At 36.3% G+C, this 27625-nt stretch overlaps 1 protein-coding gene across 3 annotated transcripts in view; it reads right to left on the bottom strand.

The window, feature by feature from the left end:
- The window catches only part of MARK1 (microtubule affinity regulating kinase 1), a 152371-nt gene that overhangs the window by 70355 nt on the left and 54391 nt on the right, over positions 1–27625 (bottom strand). For all 3 annotated transcript variants that reach the window (XM_058275244.2, XM_058275243.2, XM_071207748.1), the window contains exons 2-6: positions 22378–22581; positions 21153–21206; positions 4803–4851; positions 3942–4007; positions 366–436 (exon numbers count right to left, since the gene is read on the bottom strand). In XM_058275244.2, coding sequence (XP_058131227.1) covers positions 366–436; positions 3942–4007; positions 4803–4851; positions 21153–21206; positions 22378–22581 — 444 coding nt within the window. The remainder of the gene's footprint in view (positions 1–365; positions 437–3941; positions 4008–4802; positions 4852–21152; positions 21207–22377; positions 22582–27625) is intronic.

Here is a 27625-nt window from a genome sequence, read left to right as displayed (position 1 = left end):
AAATGCTGTTTACATAAAACTAATAATATTTGGCGATAATTATTAGATAAGGCTTAAAAGGCCACATCTTACTTTTTAATTTCAATCTAGTCTATGTTTCCAAGACTCTCAAAGAATTAATAAGGCAAGTGCCAACTATAAAAATTTCACTGTTTAAGACCATCCAAAAAGAACCACCTGCAACTATTTTAAATTTATGTTCAGGAAGGAAATTTATTTTTCAGAACTTTTCCTTTGTTAAAAAAATATAGGAAAGCAGGAATTTTTCGTTTTAAAATACCATGTTCCCTCTTAAGTCCAGTCTGTGATACCGTCAATTGTTCATCACTAAAAATATTAGGAAAACAAAAAACTACTTTCCATACCTGCCTAAATTTTGCACGGGCCTCTTTTTCTTTCATTCTTCCATGGGCAACTAAGTAATCAAATACTTCACCTGAATCAGAAAGGTAAAGCAGGTAGTAAAATATACATATATTGTCAATTTACAAGTTATAATATATTCAATTTCAAGTTTTTTGCCCTGTTTTGAAGGAAAATTTTGGCCCACAATTTTCTGCTAGTTCTATAGAAATCATAAATTAATAAAAGAATAGAAAAAAAGAAAAAATATATTACATATAGAATTGAGTGTCTGTAGCAGCTTACGTCTCAGAAAAACTCTTTAAAAAATAAGTCATTAAAACATAACCACGAAATCTTGCTTTCTGCTTTTAAGTATTCTATAAAAATACAGTCAACTCTTTATTATCTAATCTAATAAAGGGAAGGCACAGCATGGGCAATCGAAAATCTCATTTAAAGTTTTCAACATGGGGCATACATTTCAAACAAAAGAATAAAGTAATATCAAATAGGATTTCTCTTTTAAATCCTATCCATCATAAAGTCTTGGTCAAATTCTATCTCACGACTTCTATCCACACTGATTCCCTTCTTTTCCTTCCTTTACTCTGATTATGCTTATTCTCACTCTATTCATTTCATATATTTTGATAATTACCTATCAATTACACAAAAGTTAAGTCATCTTGCATGTATCTCCTATCACACCAAATGTAGCTATAAACTACTTGAACACCGTCATTTCTGTACTTGATTTGTACCCTTGTCCCCATGACAGAACAAAGGTGAATAGACAACAAATACTTGTTGAAATAATTAAAAAATAACTAGAAACTGTAGAAAGTTTCTACTGGATCCATTACTTCATATGTTTTTCTGTAACAGTTTATAAGATGTTCTTTTTTCTCTAGTCAGGAATACCAAAATGGCAAATTAATATTCAGTAAAAGAAAAATTCGATTTTATGCCCTACAATTATAACTTGCAACATACAGAAATACATATATATATTTTAAAACTCATGAAATGACTTAAAGAGCCCTTATTAAAGTACAGCAGAATAGCTGAAAACTCAAGCTGTAGAATCATACTAATCTGGGTATGAATCCTGGTTTAAACACTAAGAAGGTACTGCATGAGGGCATTAGAAAAATTTCTTAATTCATTAAGACTCCATTTCTACCTACTGCCTACCTCATATGGCTATTGTGAGGATTAAATGAAATAATGCATGTGCTTAGCACAGTGACTGGCATATAGTAAGCACTCAATAAACGACACATTTGTACCTAGGTATACTGATATATTACATATGAATATATGCAATATCAATCCTAGGTTATAAGAAAATATTAAAAATCAAATATGCAATGGATGTATGTCAGATGAAATTAATATACCTACAATGTTAGACAGCATGTTATATGAAGCATATTTAAGTGATTAAACAGGATGATGAGAACAGAGAAATGAATGGATGCTCTAGTTGACCTGTCATAGTAGTTAATTCCATCTTACATCTAGATATGTGAGTTCAGGTTGGGAAAGATTTATTAAAGAGTTCAAATATTTGGATTTATTCTTAAGTTCTGCCTGGGATGCTCATACCCAAGATATTTACATGACTCAGTCCTTCATTTATCATATATTATTTATGATTTACCTCCCCAATTAGAATGTAATCTTTTTGAGGGCAGGGAGTTTATATTGTTCACCACGTTATTCTTAGCACCTCAATATTACCTGGTATATAATAAACATTTAATAAATATTGTTTGCATCAATGAAGGATTAAACACATCATTCTAGAATCATCCTGATGCTTATTTTAATGGGCTCCTTTGGACTAAAGATGATCCAAAATCATAAAGTAGCACCCTGCTTTCCTAATCATTGAAATCTCCTTCCCATTAGTGAACGAGAAGCTATTCCTGGCAAAGAAGCAGTTGTCTGACTCAACTCTTTGTACACACTACATTTTTGACATGCATGTCAGATTCGATACTAAAAACATCTAGAAATTTCAGAGGAAAAAAATTAAATGTTATTATTTCCAGAGTTATCTTGCCATTTTTTAATGGATTAAAAAGGCAAGAAAATGTTTCTAGATTTTTTATCATAGACTCATGCTGGGTTTTGATTTTTTTTTTTTCCCCAGGGTCACTGTTCCCAAAGCTGAAGAAAACCTACCACCAGGAATCAGAATTGAATGAGGGACGAGCTGCTTGGGCTGAATTTTAGTACTCATTTCTCACCACCACTTCCCTCGGTCCCTCCCAACTATGCTACTGAAGGAGAGCAGTGATGAACCTATGTGCTCTGTATTATTCTAGCCATTGCTCCCCTTCATTAGCACAAATAGAGAGTTGACTGTACTTACCATTAATCATTAAAACAGTATATGTACTAATATTAACAAAACTTGCAGACCTCTACAAAAACAAAGAAGAGTCTAAAATTTTTACTGTCCTATAGTTTCTCATATTAAAGTGTGTCTAGTCCTATTCCCTAAAAGGAAAAAACAAGTCTAACTCTACTATAAATAATACCCAGGGTTTCCACACTGACAAACTGTTACAGAAATCTAAATAAAGGATATAAAAAAAAGAGAAATAGTTCACTGTGTAGTAATTGTAGGTTTACTAGTTACATTATAAATCTACATTTTATATAAATTTACATAGCTGTATTGATATAGTTTTTATCAATCTTATAATAAAAAAACAATGACATAGGTTTTCATGTTAAGTAAAAAACCTATAATGAAATATTTTCAGGATGAAAAAAGGTTTATAAATAAACTAATCCACTAAAATGGTCAATCTGCACAGACAACTGAAACAATTAAAACACAACTAATAGCTCAGATGCTATAGACTAGAAAGAAATCCTCTTTATTCTAATTTATGTAAAATCTGAATCACCATAAAATTCTACAAACTTTATTAACTGAAAGGCTCAATACTAAGTTCAACCCTAAGTTTTCTACTCATTAACAAAGTTAATCAGTCAAAATGGTTTAAACAATTTCAGGCACCCTCCCTCTTCTTCAATTGCTTACATTCTCTGAACTCTTGAAACCATCCATTAAATATTTTTAACTTATTAAATGATTTAATTCCAGACATTTTAAACCTATTTCTGAGAAAGTCACATTCAATATCAACACAAGTAATTTTGAGTTGATGTAGTTCTCATTTGAGGGAAAGTGCAGGATATGAAAGTGATTTTCTATTACATATTAGTATTAAAAACTATTCTGTTTTTGGCACTATGTTAATCAAAATATACATATTCTATTACAAATGCATCTTGCACTCTCCCTTTCAATTAAGTCTTCTAACTTACTGAAATATCCACAGATGACAAGACAAACTAAGAGTTTCAGAAGATGCTCCTAAGTAATATGAATTAAGTAAAAAATTCAATAATCAAATGCAGCACTAAGAAGTCTTGAAAATACTGAATTTATTTATTTAAAGGCATTTTAATAAAAATTCATTAGCAGTGAAAAAACATCAATGTTAATGAACATTTAGGCACTGATAATCTACATGTCTTATCAAAGAAAACTTTTCAATCCTCCTCATTCTTACCTCCACTGGCATATTCCATGACCAAATAGAGGGTCTTCTCTGTTTCAATAACTTCAAACAATTTTACTGAAAAAAGAAATTAGAGATATAACTCTATAAATGTTAGCATAGATAGGATGTACTTTAAAAAAAATTTAAGGTTAACACTAAACCAGTGGAAAAGTTACTAAAAACCAGTAATTAAAATTTTAAATTAAAAAATTCTCCCAAGGGTTATTACTCTAAGAAGAAAACCACTTACCATTAAGAGATTTGGAACCAACTGCTGGATCAAAACAGAGTTAAGTTTCTGGGGTGAACAAAACACTTCTTTTTCTAATTGGAATAAGGTAACCAAAAGGGGAATCTCAAAATCAGAATAATATACTTCAAATAATAATATATCTGGATCAATAAATTATAAAGATAGGGAAAAATTCAAAATTTCCTGAAATAAATTCACTGAAATAGAAATCAACTCTTTTTATTTACTTTAAAATGCAAGTTAGTTCTATTGCCTATAAACTATGATCAAACTCAAATGCATATTATCAAATTACCTGAATTGAAAAGACATGCAATTCTCTATTTAGAGAGATTTAGTTAGGAAATACAAAATGCATGTTTATAAGCGTTAACCTTAACTCCAAATCATATCTATTATTTTAGTGGAAAGTAGAAGATAGCAAGTTAGTAGAAAACAGCAATTTGTACCCATTAACTTCTTTCTAATCTATTTTTATCCAAAGTATTACCTTCTCAGTTTATCATTTTTCTTGTTTATTAAAAAATCTTTAAAATTATTTCTTTCTTAAAAATTTTTAAGTGTCCTCATATTAAGGAAAATATATCAATTATTAATTGTATATAAAAATATCATACCTATGTTAGGATGATTCACTATCTTCATTATTCGTACTTCTCGAAACAACTGTTAGAGAAAAGAGGTAGACATATTCTGTTAAAAAGAACACTTGAGCAGAGTAAATCAAAGCCATTCATTTGAAGAAATTCATACACTAACAAGACCCTACAGGAGCCTGGCAATGAAATGAGAAACAAGAGATTTACTTCTTTATCAGTTTCAATACTACACAGAAAGCTATGTAACCTAGACTGAGACACTTACTCTACTAAAACTTGGTTTCCAAGCAAATTTTAACTACATTAACCAAGTGTTCCTTACAGTTCTAAAATCCTATCACTCTATGAGTATGCTATATACAAGAACATTTCTAATTTATTCAACTACTCTTCATTTCTAGGGATAAAGGTAAAATAATATGGGACTGAAACAGTAAACCTTCACATGATCTTTATCCAAAAACAACCTTCCTTGGGGGTTCAACTTGTTTAAGTCATTTCTACTGTTGTTCAGATACTTTATGAAAAATTAAAATTTAAATAAAACTTGAAAAGGCAAGAAACTATTTTCATATAGCATTTTTAGGGAGATTAGAATAATAAATACTAAGAAAAATGTATTTACCATTTTACAGAAAACAAAAACAAAATGGAGAATAACTTGAAACATGAATGTTATTATTTCCCCTCTCTTTTTTTATTTTACTTTTGAATACTATAAGGCCCAGTTTTCAAAAGTATGATTTGGTGTGTTTTTTTCTCTGTTGTCTTTAGTATGTATTAGATGGGAATTAAGTAACTTGTTTAAGAAAATAAAAGAAACAAGAATTGACAGTTTTCCAAAAGGTCTATTTTAAGACATGTTTTTGTTAGAATAATATCTAAAGTTAATGTTTTGAGAGGTGAACAATTCCAATCAATCAGTTAAGTAAATAGTTAAGTAAAATACAAGGAAATCATGAATCACATTAGACAGGAATGCCTACTCTATCACTGTAGTTTACTATAATCTCATCTGTCTTGTAGTTTTCGCTAGTTTTACAAATATTACAGTAATGTAAAATAACTCTTTCTTGAAAAACCATTATTTTAATGAGAAACTCAATCACCTTGAAGATTTTCCTATGCACCGGGGTGGGGGGGAAATCACTGTACATTAAAAACCATTCATTTTTATAAGAAGTTCATTAAAACTGTATACTACAGCCATATGCTAAAATCCAAAAAACCTGACATCAAGTGCTAGCAAGGTGGCAGAGCAATAAGCACTCTTACCATAGCTGATGGGAATACAAAATGGTACAGCTACTCTGGAAGACAGCCTGCAGTTTCTTTCAAAGCTAAACATAGTCTTACAATATAATACAGCAATCAACATTCCCTTCCGTTCAAGGTCTTTTAATAAGTATTATTTTTCTTTAGATTAGAAGATTAGACAACCACAGGTGATATTAATTATCAAGGGTATAAGAGCAAATGACAGCTTCAATTTTGAATAGTGGGTACACGCATCTTCAAATGTATTAGGTATTACCCTAATAGTCTATGGCCACCATTCTGCTGTTATGCTTTGAGCTATACGCCTCTGTTACTGATGAGTTGGCTGAATGGAGCCTCTGACAAAGGGAGGCAACCTCCACCCACCAGATGCAGCCTTTTGAGAAGAAACTATTAGCTTGTACTTGGCTTTTGTTGAAACTGAACACCTGACGCATGGAGGGAGAACTGCATTCCTTGACCAAACTGCCCTACCCAGGTGTGTGAACAAAGAGGTGAGGGGGGACACAGCACCGAAAGTCTTTTTGAGCCCATTTTTCGAGGAGGCTGTTCCAACATTCAATAATACCAGATGCCTATAGACTGTACAGCCCAACAAATACCTTGGCTATCGACCTCTTATTGATTCCAGGCTGCCATATCAGAGCGTGGTTTCTTACCATGGGCATCTGCGGAAGGACCTTCACAGCGATGGCCAGAAATCACATACCCTCACGTCCTTCCAGAGCTCTTACGGGTGGTGAGCGACTTGGCTTGAGGGGACAGCCCCAGGCCAGGAGAGGGGAATGTGCCACAGTGCCAGGAGCCCAGGCGACGAAGGAGGAGACACCCACCCTAGGGCAGAGGGGATGCTACCACTGCCCAGGGCTAACTACAGAGGCAGTGCTCTGCGAAGTCTCCTCTGTTCTGGGGTAGTCCCTGCAGAACTCACGCAGCGTTTTTATGTAGGCTCGTTACACCGCCTGAGACGACTCCTGCTTATTCGATGTTGCCCCCTTAGACCAGGGCCCATACTTCCCCGAGAACCCCACGGGTGAAGTATACGGGCACCTCTCAGGTGTCCACTGCCCAAGGACCCCTGGGCTCACACACTCAGGCTGAGATTCTGTGGGTTAGGTTTTCAGAAGGTCTAGATTACAGTTTTCAACCTTTAAATTTCCTTATTATGGCAGAGAAGCAAATAAAATGTACAGATAACTATAAAATCACAACTGATAAATCTGAAGATCTTAGGTTTTGATGTAACCAGAGGTTTCTTCCAAAATAACCCAAGTCAAATATTATGATAGACTTGTAATGACATTCATAAAATCACTTTAAAAGCACTGAGTAATAAAGTTAGGATTGTAATGGTTTTAAAAATCATTTTATAAGAAAAATGCATGATTGTAACTAAGGTAATTTTTAAAATATTGGACTTTACTTATAAAAAATACTGATTTTCCCCCTGAACCTCTACCCCATATCCAAAGAATGTATTAAAAGGAATAAACACAAATAGTCCTTATTTCAGTTTTCGCTGTGCTAAATAGATTTTAGAATTGTTGAACTTGTTTTGTAAGAAGCATCGTTGTAAGTCTCCCATGCTGCAATCAAGGAGCTTGTAGGTGCATGCTCCTCTAGAGGCTCAACTGGGGGAGGAATCTACTTTCAAGCACACCCAGGCAGTTGGCAGAATTCATTTCCTTGTAGTTTTGAACTCAGGACCTTGCTGGCTCTCTGTTGGAGGCCACTCTTAGCTCTTAGAAACTGCCCACAGTTCGTCGCCAGGTCAGCTTCTCCAACATGGTCGTTTACTTCATCAAGCAAGTAAAGATAATCTCTAGAACAAGTCTGCTAGCAAGACAGAGTCTAAGATAACGTAACCATGAGAATGAAATCTCATCTGTTCCCTATTCTGTGGGTTAGAAGCAGGTCCCAGGTCCTGCTCACACTCACCGCAAAGGTTTTATACGAAAGTGTGACTGCCAAGATGTGGGGATCACTGGAGTCACCTTAAAGTCCTCCCAAGAACAAATCATAAGGTTGTTGTTTCGTTTGTTGTTTAACAAACAGAATTACTTTGGAAATACTAGATAAGAGCTGCCAAAGAAACTGCTGTCCATTTAGGTATGGCTATTTAATGCAAAACATTAAAACAAAATCTAAAATTTTGCTCTAAGATTGATTCCTCAGTGTCTTTAAATTCTCCCTCCATTAATTAAAAAATGAAACCACACACACACACAAATGAAAATAACAGTGAGTGTACTGAGTTTAAGGGTGTGGTTTCTGCAAGATAAACCGAAGAGAATGCCAATCAGCAGACCCAAATTCCAAGAATAGGCCTTGGTCTTGCATCAAACCATTGGCCAATGTATGGACATTTGTGTGCTCAATTTAAATGTTAAATGTTTATACCATTTTTAATGGCTTTTCACTTTAACCTACTTTTTAAATTAATAGCTCCTGATTGCACCATATCACAGCGCTTCCCTACCTTATTCTAGCTGGCATAAGCATTTTCTGTATCCTGGGAATAATGGCCCATTAAGCCTCAGTGTAAGTATGCCAGGCTGGCTCCTAAATTCTAACTCCTTTTCTTTCTCTTCTGTATTATGAAAACCCATCAAACTGAAAAAGAGTGAGGACAACGCTGTCATAAGGGTAATCTTGAATTTATTCTAGCTAATTTTTGTTAAATTACTGGCAATTTCGCCATTTACTCTTGGAAGCAAACTGGCTGGGGCATATTTCACAACTAATTAAAACATACTAATATCTCCTGGCAGCTCCATGTCTGAGAATAATCTAAAGGAACAGATTTAACTGTATATTTTCCAGGCACTCCTCCCTAAATACTTGTTTCTGTTCATTTATTTGCCAGGCTTTTCATAGCTCTTGAGTGGCACTCAGTTCACAATTATAGACCCTCACTGGTATCTGGAATGTAGCTACTTTGTTCTACTAGGAACAGAATTGTGCTGGGGATAGAGTTAAAATCACATTGTGAAAATTCGGGCACACAAAAATAGCACCTGAAATGAAGGCCACTTCATTTCCATCTGGATAGGTACACAGGGAAGTAGCTATAGACAGGGTGAAAGTTCTTATTAGAAAGTAATTTTTTATTTTGGTTAATACAATAATACCCAGACACTGGGTTCTTGTATCTCAAAGATGTCTCAAATATATCGTTCTATTCTTAGATACTCTCCTTAAGCAATTTTTGACATGGAGAAAGAAAAAAAGCAACAAGAAAGGACACGAACATGTGTGTGGATTGGGTGAGTGTTAGCTAAAAATGAGAGGCAGTTGCAGAAAGAGAAAGAGTGGTTGCTCTTGGTAGGAGGGATTAGGATGTTTTAGGTGGTTTAATGACTGAGTGTGACAGTTTGAAGTTTGGGAATCCTAGAAAAGATTATGTTGAACTAATCCATTCCTGTGGGTATGGGGCCCTTTGATTTGCATTGCATTCAGTTAAGGGAACTTTGATTAGATCACTTGATTAGATCATTTTAGAGCTTTTGATTGGACTATACCAGTAAGGTGTGATTGAGGTGGGATCTTCGCCCTCTTGCTGGGTCTTATATAAACTAAGAACGCATAGAAAGGAAGGAGAGACAGAGAAAGGGAACTCTGCCATTTGACCTTGCCATGAGGGAGAGAGGACTCCAGGTTCACATACAGCTCAAGGAGACGAAGCCCAAGGAGAGATGCCTGATCATCCACAGCTGAGCTGGAGGACAGGTAGAGGGAGACCAGCAGACCTGCTATCTTGCCTCACCAGGTGGCAGGACTCCAGGATCTGCTAGCATCCAACGTTTGGTGAGAAAGCATCTCTGATGATGCCTTGATTTGGACAATTTCTCAGCCTTGGAACTGTAAACTTTTACCCCAGGTAAGTTCCTCAGTGAATTTATTTTTATTAAAGGTAACCCATTTCTGGTATTTTTGCATTGGCAGCCTTTTGTAAACTAATACACTAAGGATAACAAAATTTCAGAATCTTATCCTACCAATCATCTCTCCTCCTAAAGAAGCATAAAACTGTCAGCTGGATTTGGGTCACTAACCCTCCAAATCTAAAGAATTCTGCCAAATTGAGCAGAAGCACATGGCCTCAGCAAAGGTTTATGATATCTCTTCCTCTCCTTGGTACCCTCTAAGCTTCCCTAAAACTCCAAATTTTCCAATTGGCCGCACAGAAAAAAGAGACTGGAGCTAACGTCAAAATGTTCTGCACTAGCTGCAGGAGTTAAAAGGAGCAGGGAGAACGAGAAAGACACATGTATGTGTATGTGCCTATGTGATTTTTTAACCCACAGCATACTCTTACCAGGAAGGATCCCAATCTTATTAGTGATTGCTCTTCCTTAGGAAACAAGGGGGAAGTTGGAGGGGGGGGGGGGGGGGGAGGAGAAGGTTATATTTAGTTGTTTACCCTAAGATGGAGAGTTATTGTTATAAAAGTCAGTTATTACGTGTGTCATATGCTCTAGGTATGAGTAAGAAAAACCAAGCTGTTTGCAGGTATATTAAACAGCCCAGTGCTATTATTTGAGTTTTTTATTCTAATTTTTAGGTCTTCTCTTTCTCATTTACAAGGTGTGATGTTTCTAACATATATAAATCTAGCAAGAAAGCTCTGAATTCACTAACACCTTCAAACCTAGTGTTTCAGGTTTGCTGTGGGCTGGAAATTAAGCCAGAGTTTATTAAAATTGTGTGGTCAGAGAAATAAATACTGAATGAGGGCTGGCGCCAGGTCTTCTGTGATGAAAAGTCAGGGACTTCACTATTTGGACTTAGTGACAGCTGTTTTAGTTGTTCAGAGGTCTTTACTGTTTCCTTCTTGGTTCTTGTTTTTTTTCCCAGATAATAGAACTTAGTAAATAATCCTCAAATCTATAAGGACATTTACTTTTCAATTCATCCCTCCTGGTTAGGGTTTAGGTCAGGATTAGCCAAACTCCATTTTTCTTCAATATTTGCTTCAATATTTGCTTCAATAATGAGCATTTTCCTTCTCTGTACAACTACTTTTTCCTTCCTACTTCTTCCATCATTTCTGCCTATTACTTTTTTGATGGTGGGGAAATTCAATGTATTGAGAACTAACCAACAGGACATTTTACACCCAGATCATCAGTCAGGGGCCAGTTAGAAGCAAGTGGTCTTCTTTCTGCCAGACTTATTCACCACATTGCCCTTGGCTTTAAGTCTTCTTCACCACTTGCTTGATGTTAAGGCAGAGAGAGGACAACATGGAGAACTTGATGAAGGCAGTGGTCAAGCTTGTACCTCCAGGGGAAGTTCTTTCAGACCATCCTCAGAGTCACAGTAAAGAGGACTCACAGAAGGTTGGTGACACACAGAGCTTCTTGTGCCTTTCAGCACCTCTTGGTCTCCCAAGTATTTTGCTTTGCTTTTTGGGAAGGGTGGGAACCCTTCTTTGCCTTCACTGCAATCTTTGTAAAATTCTATCAATATCTATGACAGCAATTTACTGGCCTATTAATCTGAAGCATGGATGTTGCTTTACCCTACAGGTGATATTCAGTCCCAAGAGACTGCTAGGTCCTCATCTGGGCTCTACTGGAAGTTTCATTTATTGAAGGATTATGTATATATTTTGGCTATACTGCAGAGTGCAGTAGATTACACTTTCAGCTTTTCACTTTCTGGGATCACCTTGTTGCTTCTTTTCTAGCCTCCAGGCATCTTATTGGGATGCCAAATAAATTATTGCTAGTAACACAAACACTTAGATCAACTCCTTTCATGCTTCCCATAAAAGATAAACACAATAATGATGACTGCAGCACTGCCTGCAGCAGCAAAAACAAAAAACTGACTAAAGAAACAAATAGAACACCAAGAACAACCTAAATATCCATTAATAGGAGAATGGATAATTGTTGCATAATCATTAATGGGAGAATAGATACATGGTGGTATAATCAGTGTAGCAGTTTGATAATATTGATGAATTCCAAAAAGAAATATTGGATTATGTTTGTAATCTGATCTGGATTATGTTTGTAATCTGATCTGATTGAGTTAAGATTAGGGCATTGAGTCCCCACCCCTTGGTGGGTGGGAACTCACAGATAAAAGGTATGGCGAGGAACAGAGTTGAGGGTTTCTGATGTTGGAGTTTGATGCTGGAGACTTAAGCTGGAGCCCTGGCAAGTAAGCTCACAGAGAAAAGAGAAGCCAGCCCCAGGAAGAAAGGAACCTTGAATCCAGAGAAAAGCAAGCCCCAGGAACGTAGAAACCCAGGAAGCCTGAACCCTTGCAGACATTGGCAACCATCTTGCTCCAGATAGATTTTAGTGAGGGAAGTAACTTATGCTTTATGGGCTGGTATATCTAAGCTCCTACCCAAAATAAATACCCTTTATAAAAACCAACCAACTTCTGGTAATTTGCAAACATCCCTTTGGCTGACTAATACAATCAGGCAACAGAATACAATAATATTAGTGGAAATAAATGAACTAGTTATATAAACTAACATTAATAAAACTATAAAGCTATAAAACATTGTTCAATGAAAAAGTTGAATAAGGATAGGATTTTTCAAATAAATAACACAGTATTTTATGTACAGAAAAAGAAAAAGAAAAACATGAATGGGAATGAGAAACACCAAATTCAGGATAGTAGTTACTTTTAGGTAGGAAAAGATGGGAAAAAAGAAATGGCACATGGGGGCTTCAACTGTATCTGTAATATTTTATTTTTTTAAAAAGAAATAGAAATGAAACATTTTAGCACAATAAATAAATATCATGAAAAAGCAACTATTTTTTAAAAATGGGAATGGCATTTTGAAGTTTCCATACAAAAATTAAAAATAGTTTACTATGTCAACAAACTGCAAATGCCCAACTTAGAAAAAAATATGAGGGATCCTTAACATACTCTTTGGATACACTGTCTCTGAAAAGTGTTATATTTGGATGTAGTATTTGTATATTAAACATGTCCAATTACAAAGTCATTAGCCTTTTTGCCAATAAAGAGGGCCACCATAGTTTAGAAAAGTCAGATATTTGGTTATTTAACTCCTTGAAACACAATTTGGTCTTCACAGAAAATGTTTATATTATTCTCAACAATTTAAACTTTTGATATTGCAGCTTGATATTAACATTATTGGTATCACTTTGAAATAAAAATCTTGTTTTAACAACTTTTCCCACAAAATCCATCTTATTTCACTGTGAAAATTATACTTCCCACCAATTCTTCATACTGCATGCTAAAGAGACATCTCTCTCAGTAGCAAGAAATTTATTATAATCCCTGTTTTCAGTATTTCCTTCAATACCAAAGGCATGCGGATGGCCACTAATTTCATGGAAAATGAAGCAGTGAGTACACTGGGCATATGTGCATGGCAGGAATATTCCTACCCTAGTGGTATTTCATTATAACTGATTCAGACAACACTTCCAGTCCATAACCCAGCTTAAGAAATATTACTCATCACTAAGGTTCTCACTGACACAGAAGAACTGGTCAGGAATATGATGCACACGCATGTGTTATGAAAGAAATACTCAGTAGATAAGTGGTTTTGTCTAAGCGTAAAGTGAAATTTGCTGTAAAGCATGCTTTATAAGAATAACTGTTATTTCAACAGATGTCCAGAGACATCTGTTAAAGAATATTAACAAAAGGAGCTTCTTCTGCTCTCTCCTTGATCAAAATACTTGTCAGTAATTTCGTGATTGACTTTACAAGTTTGGTTTTTGGTAATTTGATAAAAGAAATTTACTTCTGAGTATTGCTTCCACAGTTTAATCTTCTCTACCTTTAGTGGTCAAACTGATTAACATGACAGAGATTATTTTGCACATTTTCTGGAAACCTTAAGTCTATCAGAGAGATCTTTGAGCTTCATCTGAAAATCACAAAGTTTAAAAGGCTTCAGGTTGCTGTTTGACAACATTTTATATAACATAAAACACACCAGACAGGAGTAAATGCATTACTTATTTTATAAAGTTTAATTTTATCCATTATTGAAATTTTTCATACCCTCACTCCTTATGCAAAATCACTGTCCTAGTGCACAGACTTGTGTTCTACATAACTAACGCAGCAGTTCTCTTTTTATTAAATAAAATTAATCTAAGTTGTAGCAGCCTTATTTCTATTTCCATTGTAGATTTTACTCTTCAGGAAATCATTTCTGAACCACTGGGTCATTTCTGTGAATGAGAAATATAATGCAACATAGGAGAACAACAGAAAATGCGCACTAATAAACAATACACAAGCAACACAGAAATGTTAACAGAGATAAACTGCACCCTGATGACTGTGAGCTGACAGAAAGGCCAACAAAAACTCTGTAGTTTATACCTAAACTAATGTGTCCAATTTTCAAAGCCTGGTGGAATTTCTGAGAAAAACATACTTAATCTTGTATTTCAAAATTGTTTTGGTTTTCCTCCAAAACTACTAAGAAGGCTGGACAGATTACCACAGACCAGAGTCCAGACAACACTGATATGCTTGGGGGCGTTCCTGCTTTGAAGAGGAAGTGCCCACAGTATCCACTTCAAATACTTTTAAACAATAAAAACGTGTTAAATCGGACTCCATTAATTCAAAACATGTGATTCGCCAATGTTGGCAAAGGAAGGCAATATTTCCTATAAATATGGGAAAATGGAGGGAGATCGACTTAGATTTAGATGCAAACCCAGAACAAAATTTAATCCAGCACTGCTGAAGATGAGATTCTCTATACCACAGTTGATTAAAATGAACCCTTATTTCATATAAGTGTGTTATTCTCTTCCTTTTGATAAGCACGTATTCCTAAGACATGGAAAGCATGTTTTCCTATTTTTTACCTATAAAATTTGACAGCCAATGCTAAGGAAAACAAATGGATTACTTTTCATTCCACTATTTATTGTTTCAATATAACAGACTGGGAGTTGCTACTGGCATTTAATTAACACTGAATGTTCTATAATTAATGAGAGTTAATCAAGCCTTCATCTGTTTATTCGAATCTTAACAGAAGCCAATTTATGAATGTTAGAAATAAATTTTTTTAATTTTTAAAAATTTATTGAAATATATCACTCAAACATATACATAAACAATAAGTGTACAGTAATAGTTGTGCACTTATGAAACAAATATATATAACATCATACAGGACTCTTGTACTTCACCCTACCACCTTGCAATGTTGTTAAACATTTTTAACTAATGATTAAAGAGCACTGTAAAAATATTACTACTAAACAAAGTATTTTTTCCCCAACCCACCCTATTATTATCTTTATATCATTTATATATGAACATACATAAACAATAAGTGTATAGTAAAAGTTGTGAACTTATAAAGCAAACATGCATAACATCATACAGGGGTCCCATACATCAACCCTCCACCAACACCTTGCATTGCTGTAAGACATTTGTTACAGATTATGAAAGAATACTGTCAAAATCTTACCACTAATTATAGTCCTTATCTTACATTTGGTGTATTTTTCCCTCAACCCACCCTGTTATTATTTTTTAAATATATTTTTATGACAGAAGTTGTAAACTTGTAAAACAATCATGCACATGTGCAGATTCCCAAACAGTACCCCTCCATCAACACCACACTGTGGTGGAACATTTCTTACAGATAAGGTAACATCATCTGATTGTTACCATGCCCATAGTGTACATTTGGCACACATATTCCATACTGCCCCTTTATCAACACAGTACATCTTTGGCATAGATGCAAGAATATAATATTATTACTACTAACCACAGTCCATAGGTCACTCCAGTTGTATTTTCCCTATGCTTCTTTAAGTTCCCACCACCCTGTAACAGTAATGTGCATTTTCTCTAGCTAACAAAGAATACTCTTGCATCTGTACCATCAACCACTATTCTCATCCACTTCTTGGTTTACCCTGCTATTCGGTTCCTAGATTATTCTTTAGCGTTCTGCAAATTGGCATTTATATACCTAGACTATCATTTTCAGCCACATACCCATTTATAAACTAGCTGTTACTCACTATATGCTACCATCCACTCTAAATATTTCCACACTTTTACAGCAAAGCTAATTAAAACTTCTACATATGTTAAACATCAGTAGTCAATCTCAGTGCTCCTCTTTTATCTCCTTTAAGATTCCACCACCTACCACCAAGTCTTAGAGATATTTTCCTTCAATTTCTTATAGAAGCTTTATGGTTCTTGCTTTTATTTTTAGGTTTCTGATTCATTTTGAGTTAATTTTTAGATAAGGTGTGAGACAGGGGTCCTCTTTCCTTCTTTTGGCTATGGATATCCAGTTCTTTCAGCACCAGTTCTTGAATGGACTGTTCTGTCCAACTGTGTGGGTTTGACAGGCTAGTCAAAAATCACTTGACCATAGAAACATGTAAGTGTCTGTTTCTGAACCATCAATTTGGTTCCATTGGTCTATGTGTCTGTCTTTATGCCAATACCATGGTGTTTTTACCACGATAGCTAGGTAATATGATTTCAAGTCTGGAGATGAGAGTTCGCTTTTCCTTTTTAACTGTTTCTGGCTATTCAGGACCCCTTACCCTTCTAAATAAACTTGATAATCATGTTTTCAATTTTTAAAAAACATGCTGGTGGAATTTTTATCAGGATTGCATTGAATCTGTACATCAATTTGAGTAGAATTGACATCTTATTGATATTTAGTCTTCCAATCCATAAGCATGAAATGTTCTTCCAGTTATTTAGGCCTTTTTTGATTTCTTTTAACATTGAGTTGCAGTTTTCCACTACAAGTACTTTATATCGTTGGTTAAGTTTATTCCTATGTGATTTTTATCTGTCATATTTTATTTTTACCATTCTTTTGATACTTTGCTACTTTTATTGATACAATCTTCATTTCTAGACTCTCTTCCAGGCCACACTCTCCTGTCTTTCTTTTCAGGCTCTAGCACATCCTTTAGTATTTCCTTAAAATCTATTCTCTTGGTTAGAAATTCTCTTGGTTTCTATTTATCTATGAATACTCTAAAACTTGTCCTCATTTTTGAAAGAATCTTGCAGGATATAAGATTCTTGGGTAGAAGTTTTTCTCTTGTAGTATCTTAAATATATCATACCACTGTCTTCTTGCCTCCATGATTTCGGGTGAGAAATCAGCACTTAATCTTATTGGGTATCCCTTATATGTTATGTATTGCTTTTCTCTTGCTGTTCTCAGAATTCTCTCTTTGTCTTTGGCATTCGACATTCTGATTAGTATGCATCTTAGAGTTGGTCTATTTGGATTTTTTCAGATGGGAGTACACTGTGCTTCTTGGACATGGATATCTAATGTCCTTCAATAGGGTTGGGAATTTTTCTACTCTTATTCCTTCAAATATTCCTTCTGCCCCTTTTCCTTTCTCCTTCTGGGACACCCATGACACGTATGTTTGTGTGCCTTTTGCTGTCCTTTAGTTCCCTGAGAGCTTATTCAATTTTTTCCATTCTTTTCTTCATCTGTTCTTTTGTATGTTCACTTTCAGAGGCCATTTCTTTAAGCTCACCAATCCTTTCTTCTGCCTCCTCAAATCTGCTATTATATGATTCCATTGTTTTTTAAATTTCATTTATTGCACCTTTCATTCCCATAAAATTTTTCTATGTATGCTTTCAAATTCTTCTTTGTGCTCATCCAATGTCTTTTTAATAACCTTAATCTCTTTAGCCATCTCATTAAATTTATTAGCCATCTCATTAAATTTATTAAGGAGATTTGTTTGAATCAATGATTAGTTGTCTCAACTACTTTATATCATGTGGTGGCTTATCTTGTTCCTTTAACTGGGCCTTATCCTCAGTTTCTTGGTGTGGACTGTAATTTTTTATTGGTGTCTTGGCACCTGGCTTACTAGAGTATTTATTCTGGGTGCAGTTTCTCTCTTTAGTTTAGGGCTTCCTGCCCTTTCTCCCTTGTTGGCTGTGCAGTAGGAGCCAAGGATGTAGTTGGTGCTATAAGCTGTGGAGGCTCAAGCTGCCCTCATTGCCCCAGGCACCAATGAAGCTTCTCCCAACTTTCTCATTTGCCAGGGGGAGGGACAGAGCCACAGCTGTGTGGAATAATCCAAGTCCTACAGGTCTAGACTGTAGTTGCCCAGGGAGACCGATGAAGCTTGACGTACCTTTCTCCCCTGCCTGGGATGGGGACAGAGCTGCAAGTGTGGGCAGCAATCTCTGTAGTGTGGGTCAAGATGACCGCAATTGCCCCAGTATACCTCCCATTATTCAGTCTATGCCAGCCACACGTACCTGCAGTTACCTGGATAGGCTGGTGCAGGGCCCACCAGCCTCCTCCCTGCCAGAAGTGGGGCTGAAGCCTAGTCTAGGGCTGCAGGCTGATCTGGGTGAAAGAAACCAGTCCCTACAGTCACTGTGATTTTCATTCAGCCCAGCTTCCCCTCATGCTGGGGGCGGAGTCAAAATGGCAGCTACCAGCCTCTTTCCGATCCAGACAGGTTCAAATTTTAGCTGTTCTTAGGGTTACACTTTAGCCAGCCGAATTTACTAATCAGTAGCTGAAATCAGTAGCCAATAGTCTCTTCCTCCCATTTTTGGAAAATGGAGCTTCAAACTCCAACCACAGAATAGCTCCTGGAGCAACTCATGCTGCCAAATTAGGATAATCACCTAATTTCCCTAAATTAGGAATAATCACCTAATTTTCCTAAAATCCCTGTAATTTCCCAGAGAGGCTGGCACAGGTCCACCCAGCTTTCTCCCTGCCAGAGGTGCGGTTGGGGCCTAGGCTAGACCTGCAGTCTGATCTGGATGGAAAGAAGCCGGTCCCCACCAGCACTGGGATCCTCAGTCTGTCCCGCTTCCCCTCGTGCCAGGCGCAGAGTTAAGATGGCGGCTCCTGGCCTCTTTCTGACTTGGACAGGTTGATACTTTAGCTATTCTCAGGATTATACTTTAGCCTGCTGAATTTACTCATCAGTAGCTGAAGTTGGTGCCCAACTGTCTCTTCCTCCTCCATTTTTGGGAAGTGGACTTTCAATTCCAGCAGCGGAGCAGCTCCCCAGGTAGCTTGTGCCTCCAATGGAGGATGGGTACCGGCCTCCGGGGTGTGGAGCCTCTACTCGTGAATCTTCTCTGCAGATGGGCAGTTCATCTCCTTCCATTCCTTCAAGGATGTTGCAGGATGCTCTTCTGGTCTCCTGGAGCCCCCAAATAGGTGCTTCAGCTAGCTGCAGATAGCTCTGGGTGTTTGCTAACTGTCCTGTAGCAGGAGCTGATTCTAGGAGCTCCTTACTCCGCTGCCATCTTGCTGGTTGTCAGAAGTAAATTATTTTTAAAGGACCAATATATACATTGTGTATATTTAGTGAATTTAAATTTTTCCTTTGCTTTTATTGCCACAGAAAAGAAAGCAAAATTGCCATGATTCTTTATGTCTATTTCAAAAAGCAATGCTTTATCATTTAAACTAGCAGAATTTAAAGCAGAAATTACTTGTCACCAACTACCACATTTTAAAATTATCTAGATAAATAAAGCAACATACAGTTTCATATTCACGTTTTAACAAGCACAATTTCAGAGTTCTTTGGGCCCTCTTAGGAAAAACAGAATGAAGGTCCATTGCTGTATACCCCAGCTACCACAACAGGCCTAGAGTAGTTCTAGAAGTCTACTTTAAATTACAGTTTAATCCAGGAAAAGTGGAAAAGCTAGGCAGGTGATGGAAAGGGCCACTTGCCATGACACTTGCCATAACAAAATTATGTTGTTTGTGCTTTTTAAAAAATGGTTCCCAGCAGGGGGTGCCAAAAATCTGTCTCATCATGGTTCTAGCCAAGTAAAAAGGACATCTTTGGGTAATTCATCTGCCTTGGGGAGGGTTCTTTTTTGGAACTCACACAAATACAATATGGTTAGCTGAAAGACTGGTGGAAGACATTTTCTCCGACAGGGGATCCATAAGGCATATTATCTCACACTCAACAGAAATAGGAGCCAACAAACACCTTTCGTCTTCTCATTGATCAGAAATATCAGTGCTATAAAAAGTTATATTAGCTGTCAAATTTAAAATACATTTTAGTTAAGTACAAAGACAGACCTCTAAGGAGAATGTATAAAATTAACTGAATTATGTGACACTAAACTAAGAGGAAATGCAACCCCATTTTTATTTTTATTTTGTAACTCAAAGTCTTGTAAGTTAAATTTTATTTTAAATGCTTGGGAAGTAGGGTGAGGATGTGGGAACTTTGCTTTTTTTTTTTGCATAATTTAACACCTACATTAACAAAGCCACTTTGCCACAATCTATAATTTATATAAATCCAGTAGGCACAAATCCAAATTTTAATCTACTTTTGGCAAAGCAGGTATGTTAAACACACCATTCTAAAAATTTCTTATGATACAATTCTGTTTTATGAATCCAGAGTTATATCACAATTACATGTGACCATAATCCCATTGTATTCTTATAAAAATCACAATGTATATTTTCTCACTAAGTAAAAATTTAGCTTATATGTCATAAAATTAAACTATCTGCTTCATTTTAAAATTACTAAAATGCACATTTGATAAAGTTTTTCCGTAAGTAATTACTGAAGCAACATGAAATGGCATTGGTTAACCAGGGCAATCCATTTCCTAAACATTTCCTTTTCTCTCCATGTTGGGTTACGTTTTCACCCTTTAAAGAAACGTTCTTTCACTGTGAGTTGAAAGACTAGTTCTTAGGAAAAAAAGTGAAGCAATAAAGGAGACACACCAATGGACAGTATTAGCTCTTAACTAGAGTTTTAACTAAGCAGAACCTGAATATTTCAAAATATTGGACACAAGTTTTATTCCACTAAATTAAAATTGGCAAATTCCTTTCACATGGTGCATGCAGCTGAATAGTAGATATTTTTCAAACAATTATTTGATAAGTCATAAACATTGTTTTATATCATATGTCTTTTCTTCACATAATTGGTCTAATGTAGTAGTGTACCTAATAGGAAATTTAGGATACCTGAGTTTACAGAATATCGTATTAATAATAAACCCAATTCTAAATTAAGTTTTAAAACAATTAAATACCTTTTGTAGACTGGTAGGATTGAGCTGAGTTTTGTCTATTATTTTGACAGCAACCTAAAAAAGAGAACCATAAAACTATATTTGAGAATATATATTTTAGTGAATAAAAACATAGGAAGAATATATCTGTTGTTTCATTCCTAACTAGATATAATTTAGATATATTTGGTATTCAAACAATTGGGTGCTGGTTTTGCTAATATGGTAGCTTAGAATATACTACATTGACCTACATCTTTAACCTATTTAATCCTAAATCAATATTAAGGCTTTGTTATTTTTTCCAAGTTTCTCATTTTAAAATAAAAACCATCTTGAATCTCAATCTTTTCCTCATAATCTTGTTAAGTAACAAATAACAGGGGGTGGCTTATAAACTTGCAGTAAGGTAAGCATTATATGGACAAAATGGTTACATGGGCAGAGAGATCAGACACCCAAGCTTACTTATAGCAGGCTGACAAAATGGATTTGAATGATCTCTTAATTCTCTGCCTAGCACAGTCTGTGTCCGAACAGCTCCAGGGTCAGGATAGACAGGGAGGAATAAATTCAACAGAAATGACAACAGTAGGCATAGAGCAAAATGAAAACTTATTAAAACATTTTATATTTGAGGTTCTTTAAATAATGTCTTAGTCGGAGCAAGTAATATAGAATATTAGATATTTAGCTATTAAAATAAAGCCTTTGACCCCGTGTAGATATGCATACATAATACACATGAATGCAAATACATAAATTTTTACTATATAAATACACATAATTTAAAACATATGGGATTTTAGAAATCAAATTCTCTCATTACCTAAGAAAACACCTGTAAAACATTTGTTCAACTTAGTCTCTAAATGAATATAAATTAGTAGATGACTTTCTGCATATTTACACTAATTTACCTTTAGCAATAATTATTAAGAGGAACTGAGACCCATTCCTGGGGTTTCATGAGAAACCATATAATGAAAGGCAGAAGGCTGACGAAAGCTTATCTGTAGCACACCTGATTTATATGAGACACTAATGTACAGGGATGATTCTTACCTTAACATTAAAAGGTCAACTTTTATGCCTTGAGCTAGCTCTACCTACTAATGTTCCATTTGCACCATAATCCAGTTGTTTATTATATTGCAACTGTCAGGGATTCCAGAAAATACAAGAAAGCTTTTTAACAAGACTGAGAGATCCAAGGAAATATTAAAAGGAAATCATGAAAACTTACCTCTCTACCAGTTAGAACATGTCTTGCCAATTTCACTTTGGCAAAATTTCCCTTCCCTATTGTTTTTTGTAAACGATAATTTCCAATGTGAGGCTGTTCGTCTGTTGCTGATGTAATGGAGTTTCTACACCGAGGGATGTTCTGTCTGCTACTTGATTTAGGAGGTTGGATGTGTGGTTCAGTATATCCATCCACAGACGTGTGCTAAGAAAAAGGTTACAAGATTTCACTGTTAATTAAATTATATTATGAAAGTGCACTTAACAAATACTACAGATAATTTTCATTAAGAATTCATCTTCAGGGAAAATGTATGTAATGTATGTTTTTTAAAGTTTGAACATTCTATTTATAATTTCTATTTGATTTCAGTTCTCTTTGTTGGAGGGAGTATAGCTATTTAAAATGAAATAGTCTCCATATAGTTAAGTATGTTCTTTTGAGTAAAGAAATATAAATAGATGGACTAGGAGCCCTACAGATCATTGACCCTCTAAATTATTAACCCATTAGGCTGAGATCACCACATAGTCCAGGAGTGCTTCAATAACAGAGCAGAATGTCTTTACTGCCAAGACTAACAATAATGACATGAGTGTAATTCTGTTTCTCTAAACTAGTTCAGCACTTGTCATGTTCATTCTTCTACTTGCTAGGCATATAAATATAACTCAGCCTACTCATGAGCCAGCTGCTTACTTCAAGTATACTTCTAATCAATTCTTGCCCAAGCTCCTCACCCAGCTTACCAAGCTCAAGGGAGAGCTGTCTGTCCCCCTGCCCAGGTCCACAGCCTAACCCCCACTGCATTCCTCCTCAATGCTGTTTTTGAAGCAAAGAAATCCCGTCTCACAGTCTCACACCAGACTATAAATGCAATGAAATAACTGATCCTGGTCACCTGTGGGCTCAGTACATGGATTCCCAGGTCGAATTGCCTAAGCAACTGTTTCTTTCCCCAGCCCAGCTCTGATTGTTCCTGCTCTTGTCCAGTTGTGTCTGCACTCTGACATAAAGAAAATTTCTAGCAGTTTTTGCAAAAAAAAAAAAAAAAAAAAAAAAAAACCAACACAGAATCGCATATGATAAACATAACATCTTTCTCTAATTGGCATCTTAAAAATAGCTGAAGAACAAACTACAAAGGGAGGGAGTATCTTTTATTTGTAATGCAACCAGTTCAGACCTAAGTTGTTCTATCTATATAAGCAAAAACTTGTTTAAAAATTTTTTTTTTTTAAAAGATTTATTTATTTATTTAATTTCCCCCCCTCCCCTGGTTGTCTGTTCTTGGTGTCTATTTGCTGCGTCTTGTTTCTTTGTCTGCTTCTGTTGTCGTCAGCGGCACGGGAAGTGTGGGCGGCGCCATTCCTGGGCAGGCTGCACTTTCTTTCACGCTGGGCGACTTTCCTCACGGGCGCACTCCTTGCGCGTGGGGCTCCCCCACGCGGGGGACACCCTTGCGTGGCACGGCACTCCTTGCGCGCATCAGCACTGAGCATGGCCAGCTCCACACGGGTCAAGGAGGCCTGGGGTTTGAACCGCGGACCTCCCATGTGGTAGACGGACGCCCTAACCGCTGGGCCAAGTCCGTTTCCCTGTTTAAAATTTTTTGATCAAAAATTTCTTAAAGGTGGGAAGTGGATGTGGCTCAAGTAGTTGGGCGTCTGCCTAACACATGGGAGGTCCTGGTGCCTCCCAAAGAAGATGAGCAGGCGCCCACACCAGCTGCAACGAGCTAGATGCCTAAACCAGCAGATGCCACAAGCCAGCAGACACCACAGCCCATGGGGAGCAGATGTGGCTCAGGCCACTGGGCACTCGCCTCCCATGTGCGAGGTCCTGTGTTTGGTTCCCAGTGCTTCCTGGAGAAGGAAAGCAAACAATAAGTAGACAGACAAGAGAACCATCTGGGGGAGAGGGGGCTAAATATATAATGTAAATAAATAAATCTTAAAAAATTTTTTCTTTCTTAAAGGCAACGTTAAAGAAGGCTCCATTTACCAGTGTCATGTAAAGCATGATTCAGGTCATTTTTCTATTTGTTGCTACTTTCTGATTTTTTACAGTATTTTAAACTCAGCTCAGGATTAAATCCTTGGTAGAGAGTTCGCTGGGTCTTACACACACCTGCAGCATCTGGCCTCATTCTGGGTTAGATGTCCCTTCGGTGTATTATCATAGCAATCCATAATTCCATGCACTGCAGTATCCTGCACATTGTACTATCATTATATATATTTACTTGTCTGTCTCTACCACCCTATCATAAGCAATTTGAGGGCAGGGGTGATTTCTGTTTATTTTTATATACTCACCACATTGCAGAGTGCCAGGCACATAGGAAGGATTCAAGAAATGTTTCTCAGAGTGTAGTCCCTGGACTAGCACTATCAACATCACTAGAAACTTCTTAGAAATGTAAATTATCTGGGCTATTCCAGACCTACAAAATAGAAACTCTGGGGGCGCATCTAGCAATGTGCATTTTATCAAGTCCTCCAGGTGATTCTGATGACAAAGTTTGATTACTTCACTACTGAACTAATTTAAGGAAATAATTAATTTAACACAATGTTACTCACTGGTTCTTGGTGGCTTTTCTATTATCTGGGCAAACAAGATTTTAATTATACTCAATTTCTAAGCATTAACAGACAGCTATAATATTTGCCACAAATAGTACTTCTCTACTTGACTTTGTTCTGAAGAGAATGATGATTTGTCCAACCTGCAAGGTAAAACCTATCTCTTCAACAGAACTTTCTGTCTTCACAAGACAGAGTTGATTATCCCTCTCTTCTGTTGCTGCCTTTATAAACGTAAAAATGTCTCTTATTGGTGCTGTCACACCATCTTTTAAGTATTTACTGTCTATTTTCACTGTTTAGATCTTAAGCTCCTAAAGCCCCATTACTTAATAAAGTATTAAGCACAAAGTAGGCACTCGATACATATTAGCTGAATTGAAGGAATTTAGGCTCTCATACTCCTGGTACCCAAAAAGAATAATTTCTGTGGAATGATTCCTTGCTGTCCAGATTTGTTATGTCAATGTGACCCAATTTCCAATGATGGCTGGAGGATATATCCTAACTTTCATAGCCTTCGCCATGTAACTTTCCAGTGTCCTCCCAAAGAGGGTGAGTCATACTTCCCTGACCTTTGGGTTCAGTCATGTGATCTGCTTTGGTCAACAGAATGAGTTGGAAACCCCAGTATGCAAATTCAGCCTAGTCTTCAAGAGGCTTTGTATATTTCAATTTGCTCTCTTAAACTTCTGCCTTCATTCTGAGAAGGATTTGCCCAGGCTGAGCCCAGGAGGAAAATGAGAAATACATGGAACAGAGCCTCTCCTAGCTGAGTCCAGATTAAATCAACGGACTGCCAACTGATTCTCTGACTCCTAAGAATAAATGTTTGTTGTTTTAAGCCACTTCCTGCTTGGATAATTTGTTACACAGCAATGCTTGTTGATACATAAAGCTATAACTACTTTTTAAGTAAGGGGAAAACATAAGGAGAAATATAGGGAAAAATTTATGAACAATTGGGGACTGCTATCAGACACAATGAAACGCCAGTAGAGTCTACAAATCCCTTAGGAGAAATCTGATTATAAATTTCCCTTTATCTATCTTGTAGCCCCAGCACCAGGTATGGTATAAGGAATGGGTTGTCAAACTTCTATAAAAATATAAATAGTAAATATTTGAGACTTTGCAGGCCGCATACTGTCTCTGTCACATATTGCTTTCTTTTTAAAAAACAAACAAAAAAACAAACAAAAAATAGCCCTTTAAAATGTAAAAACCATTCCTAGCTCAGGACCATACAGAAACAAACCACATGGTTGGATTTGGCCCAAGTGCTACAGTTGGCCTACTTCTGGTTTAACACATCACATTTTGGGAGGTAAGATTAAATGATTTCTTGTTGATCCTACATATAGATTAGGAGATTCTAGGAATAGCATGACTATAGCCAACATGGTCTTAGAGAGTAGAGAAGAGGACAGAGAGCTCTTATAAAAATAGTACTCCTTCTCACTTCTCTCACCCAAATTTGGAAAGGTAGTATATTCTCCAAAATGTTTTGTGTTTTGCAGATCTCCTCTCAATATTAAGCATGATCATTTTATGAGTTACCCAACTTAAACAGAATAATTTGAGTCTTAAATAATAGATTAAAATAGGCTATAAAGCACATATTTTATATTACACATCTCATTATAAACTACCCACCTAACTAAACATTACATCTTTCTCTATAAAATTCTCTAAAAAATTACATCTTTCTCTACAATTGCCACAACACCTTTTCTTGAACAGAGTATTTGAAGATTGGTTGGGGATAGCTGATATAACTCCTTCTGATCAATAGCTTAACTCTCAAATAAGAAACCTGGCAAGAAAAGAATTCAGATCATGCTGGTTTAAATAGATTAATTTAGAGCTGTCTCAACCCTAAATCTATGTCTATGAGTTTTACTCCCAGCTTTTAGCCAAACATATCTATGTAAATCTTGTCTTTCTTTCTTCAAGTTATCCATTTGGAGTAGGTTGAATTATGCACCCCAGTGGGGGAAAAACATAATTTTAATCCCATTCCTATGGGTGTGAACCCACTGTACATAGGACCTTTTGAAGTTGTTATTTTTAGGTAAAATGAAGTCAAAGGGATTAGGATGGTTCTTAATCCTATTACTGGGGATCTTATCAAAGAGAAAGCCATGGGGAAGAGCTGGAAGTCAGAAGTCAGAGGAACCAGGAAGAGAAAGGAGAGGACATCACCATGGGACAGGAAGCCCAAGAAACCCCAAGGAATGCTGGCCGTCAAGACGCTCCTGACCCCAGGAAGAAGTGACCCTTCTATTCTCTTAAGGCATGACAATAAATTCCCGTTGCTAAACCAACCCATTGTGTGGTATTTGTCATAGCAGCCTGGAAACTTGGGCACCACTCAATCCAGTAGACCTTGATTTCCTTCATTCTTTCTGCTGCAGTGGCAACGTGACCCTAAAGCTTCCTTTAGGTATATACTATATTGAAAGTAACCGGGGTAATAGTTTTCATTAGCTCTACAACTCTGCCTTTCATGGACTACCAGATTCCAATAACTGGACAATGAGCAAAAAAGCAGAGAATTTTTTCTGCTTTTAATACCAACTGAAATTCTACTCTCTAGCTATGTATCCTTGGGCAGGTTATTTACGTGTTCTCTACCTATTTCCTTAACTGTAAAACAG

This window comes from Dasypus novemcinctus, chromosome 13, assembly GCF_030445035.2.
Source record: "Dasypus novemcinctus isolate mDasNov1 chromosome 13, mDasNov1.1.hap2, whole genome shotgun sequence".
Lineage (NCBI taxonomy): Eukaryota > Metazoa > Chordata > Mammalia > Cingulata > Dasypodidae > Dasypus > Dasypus novemcinctus.
This window is presented reverse-complemented; position numbering and strand designations above follow the sequence as displayed.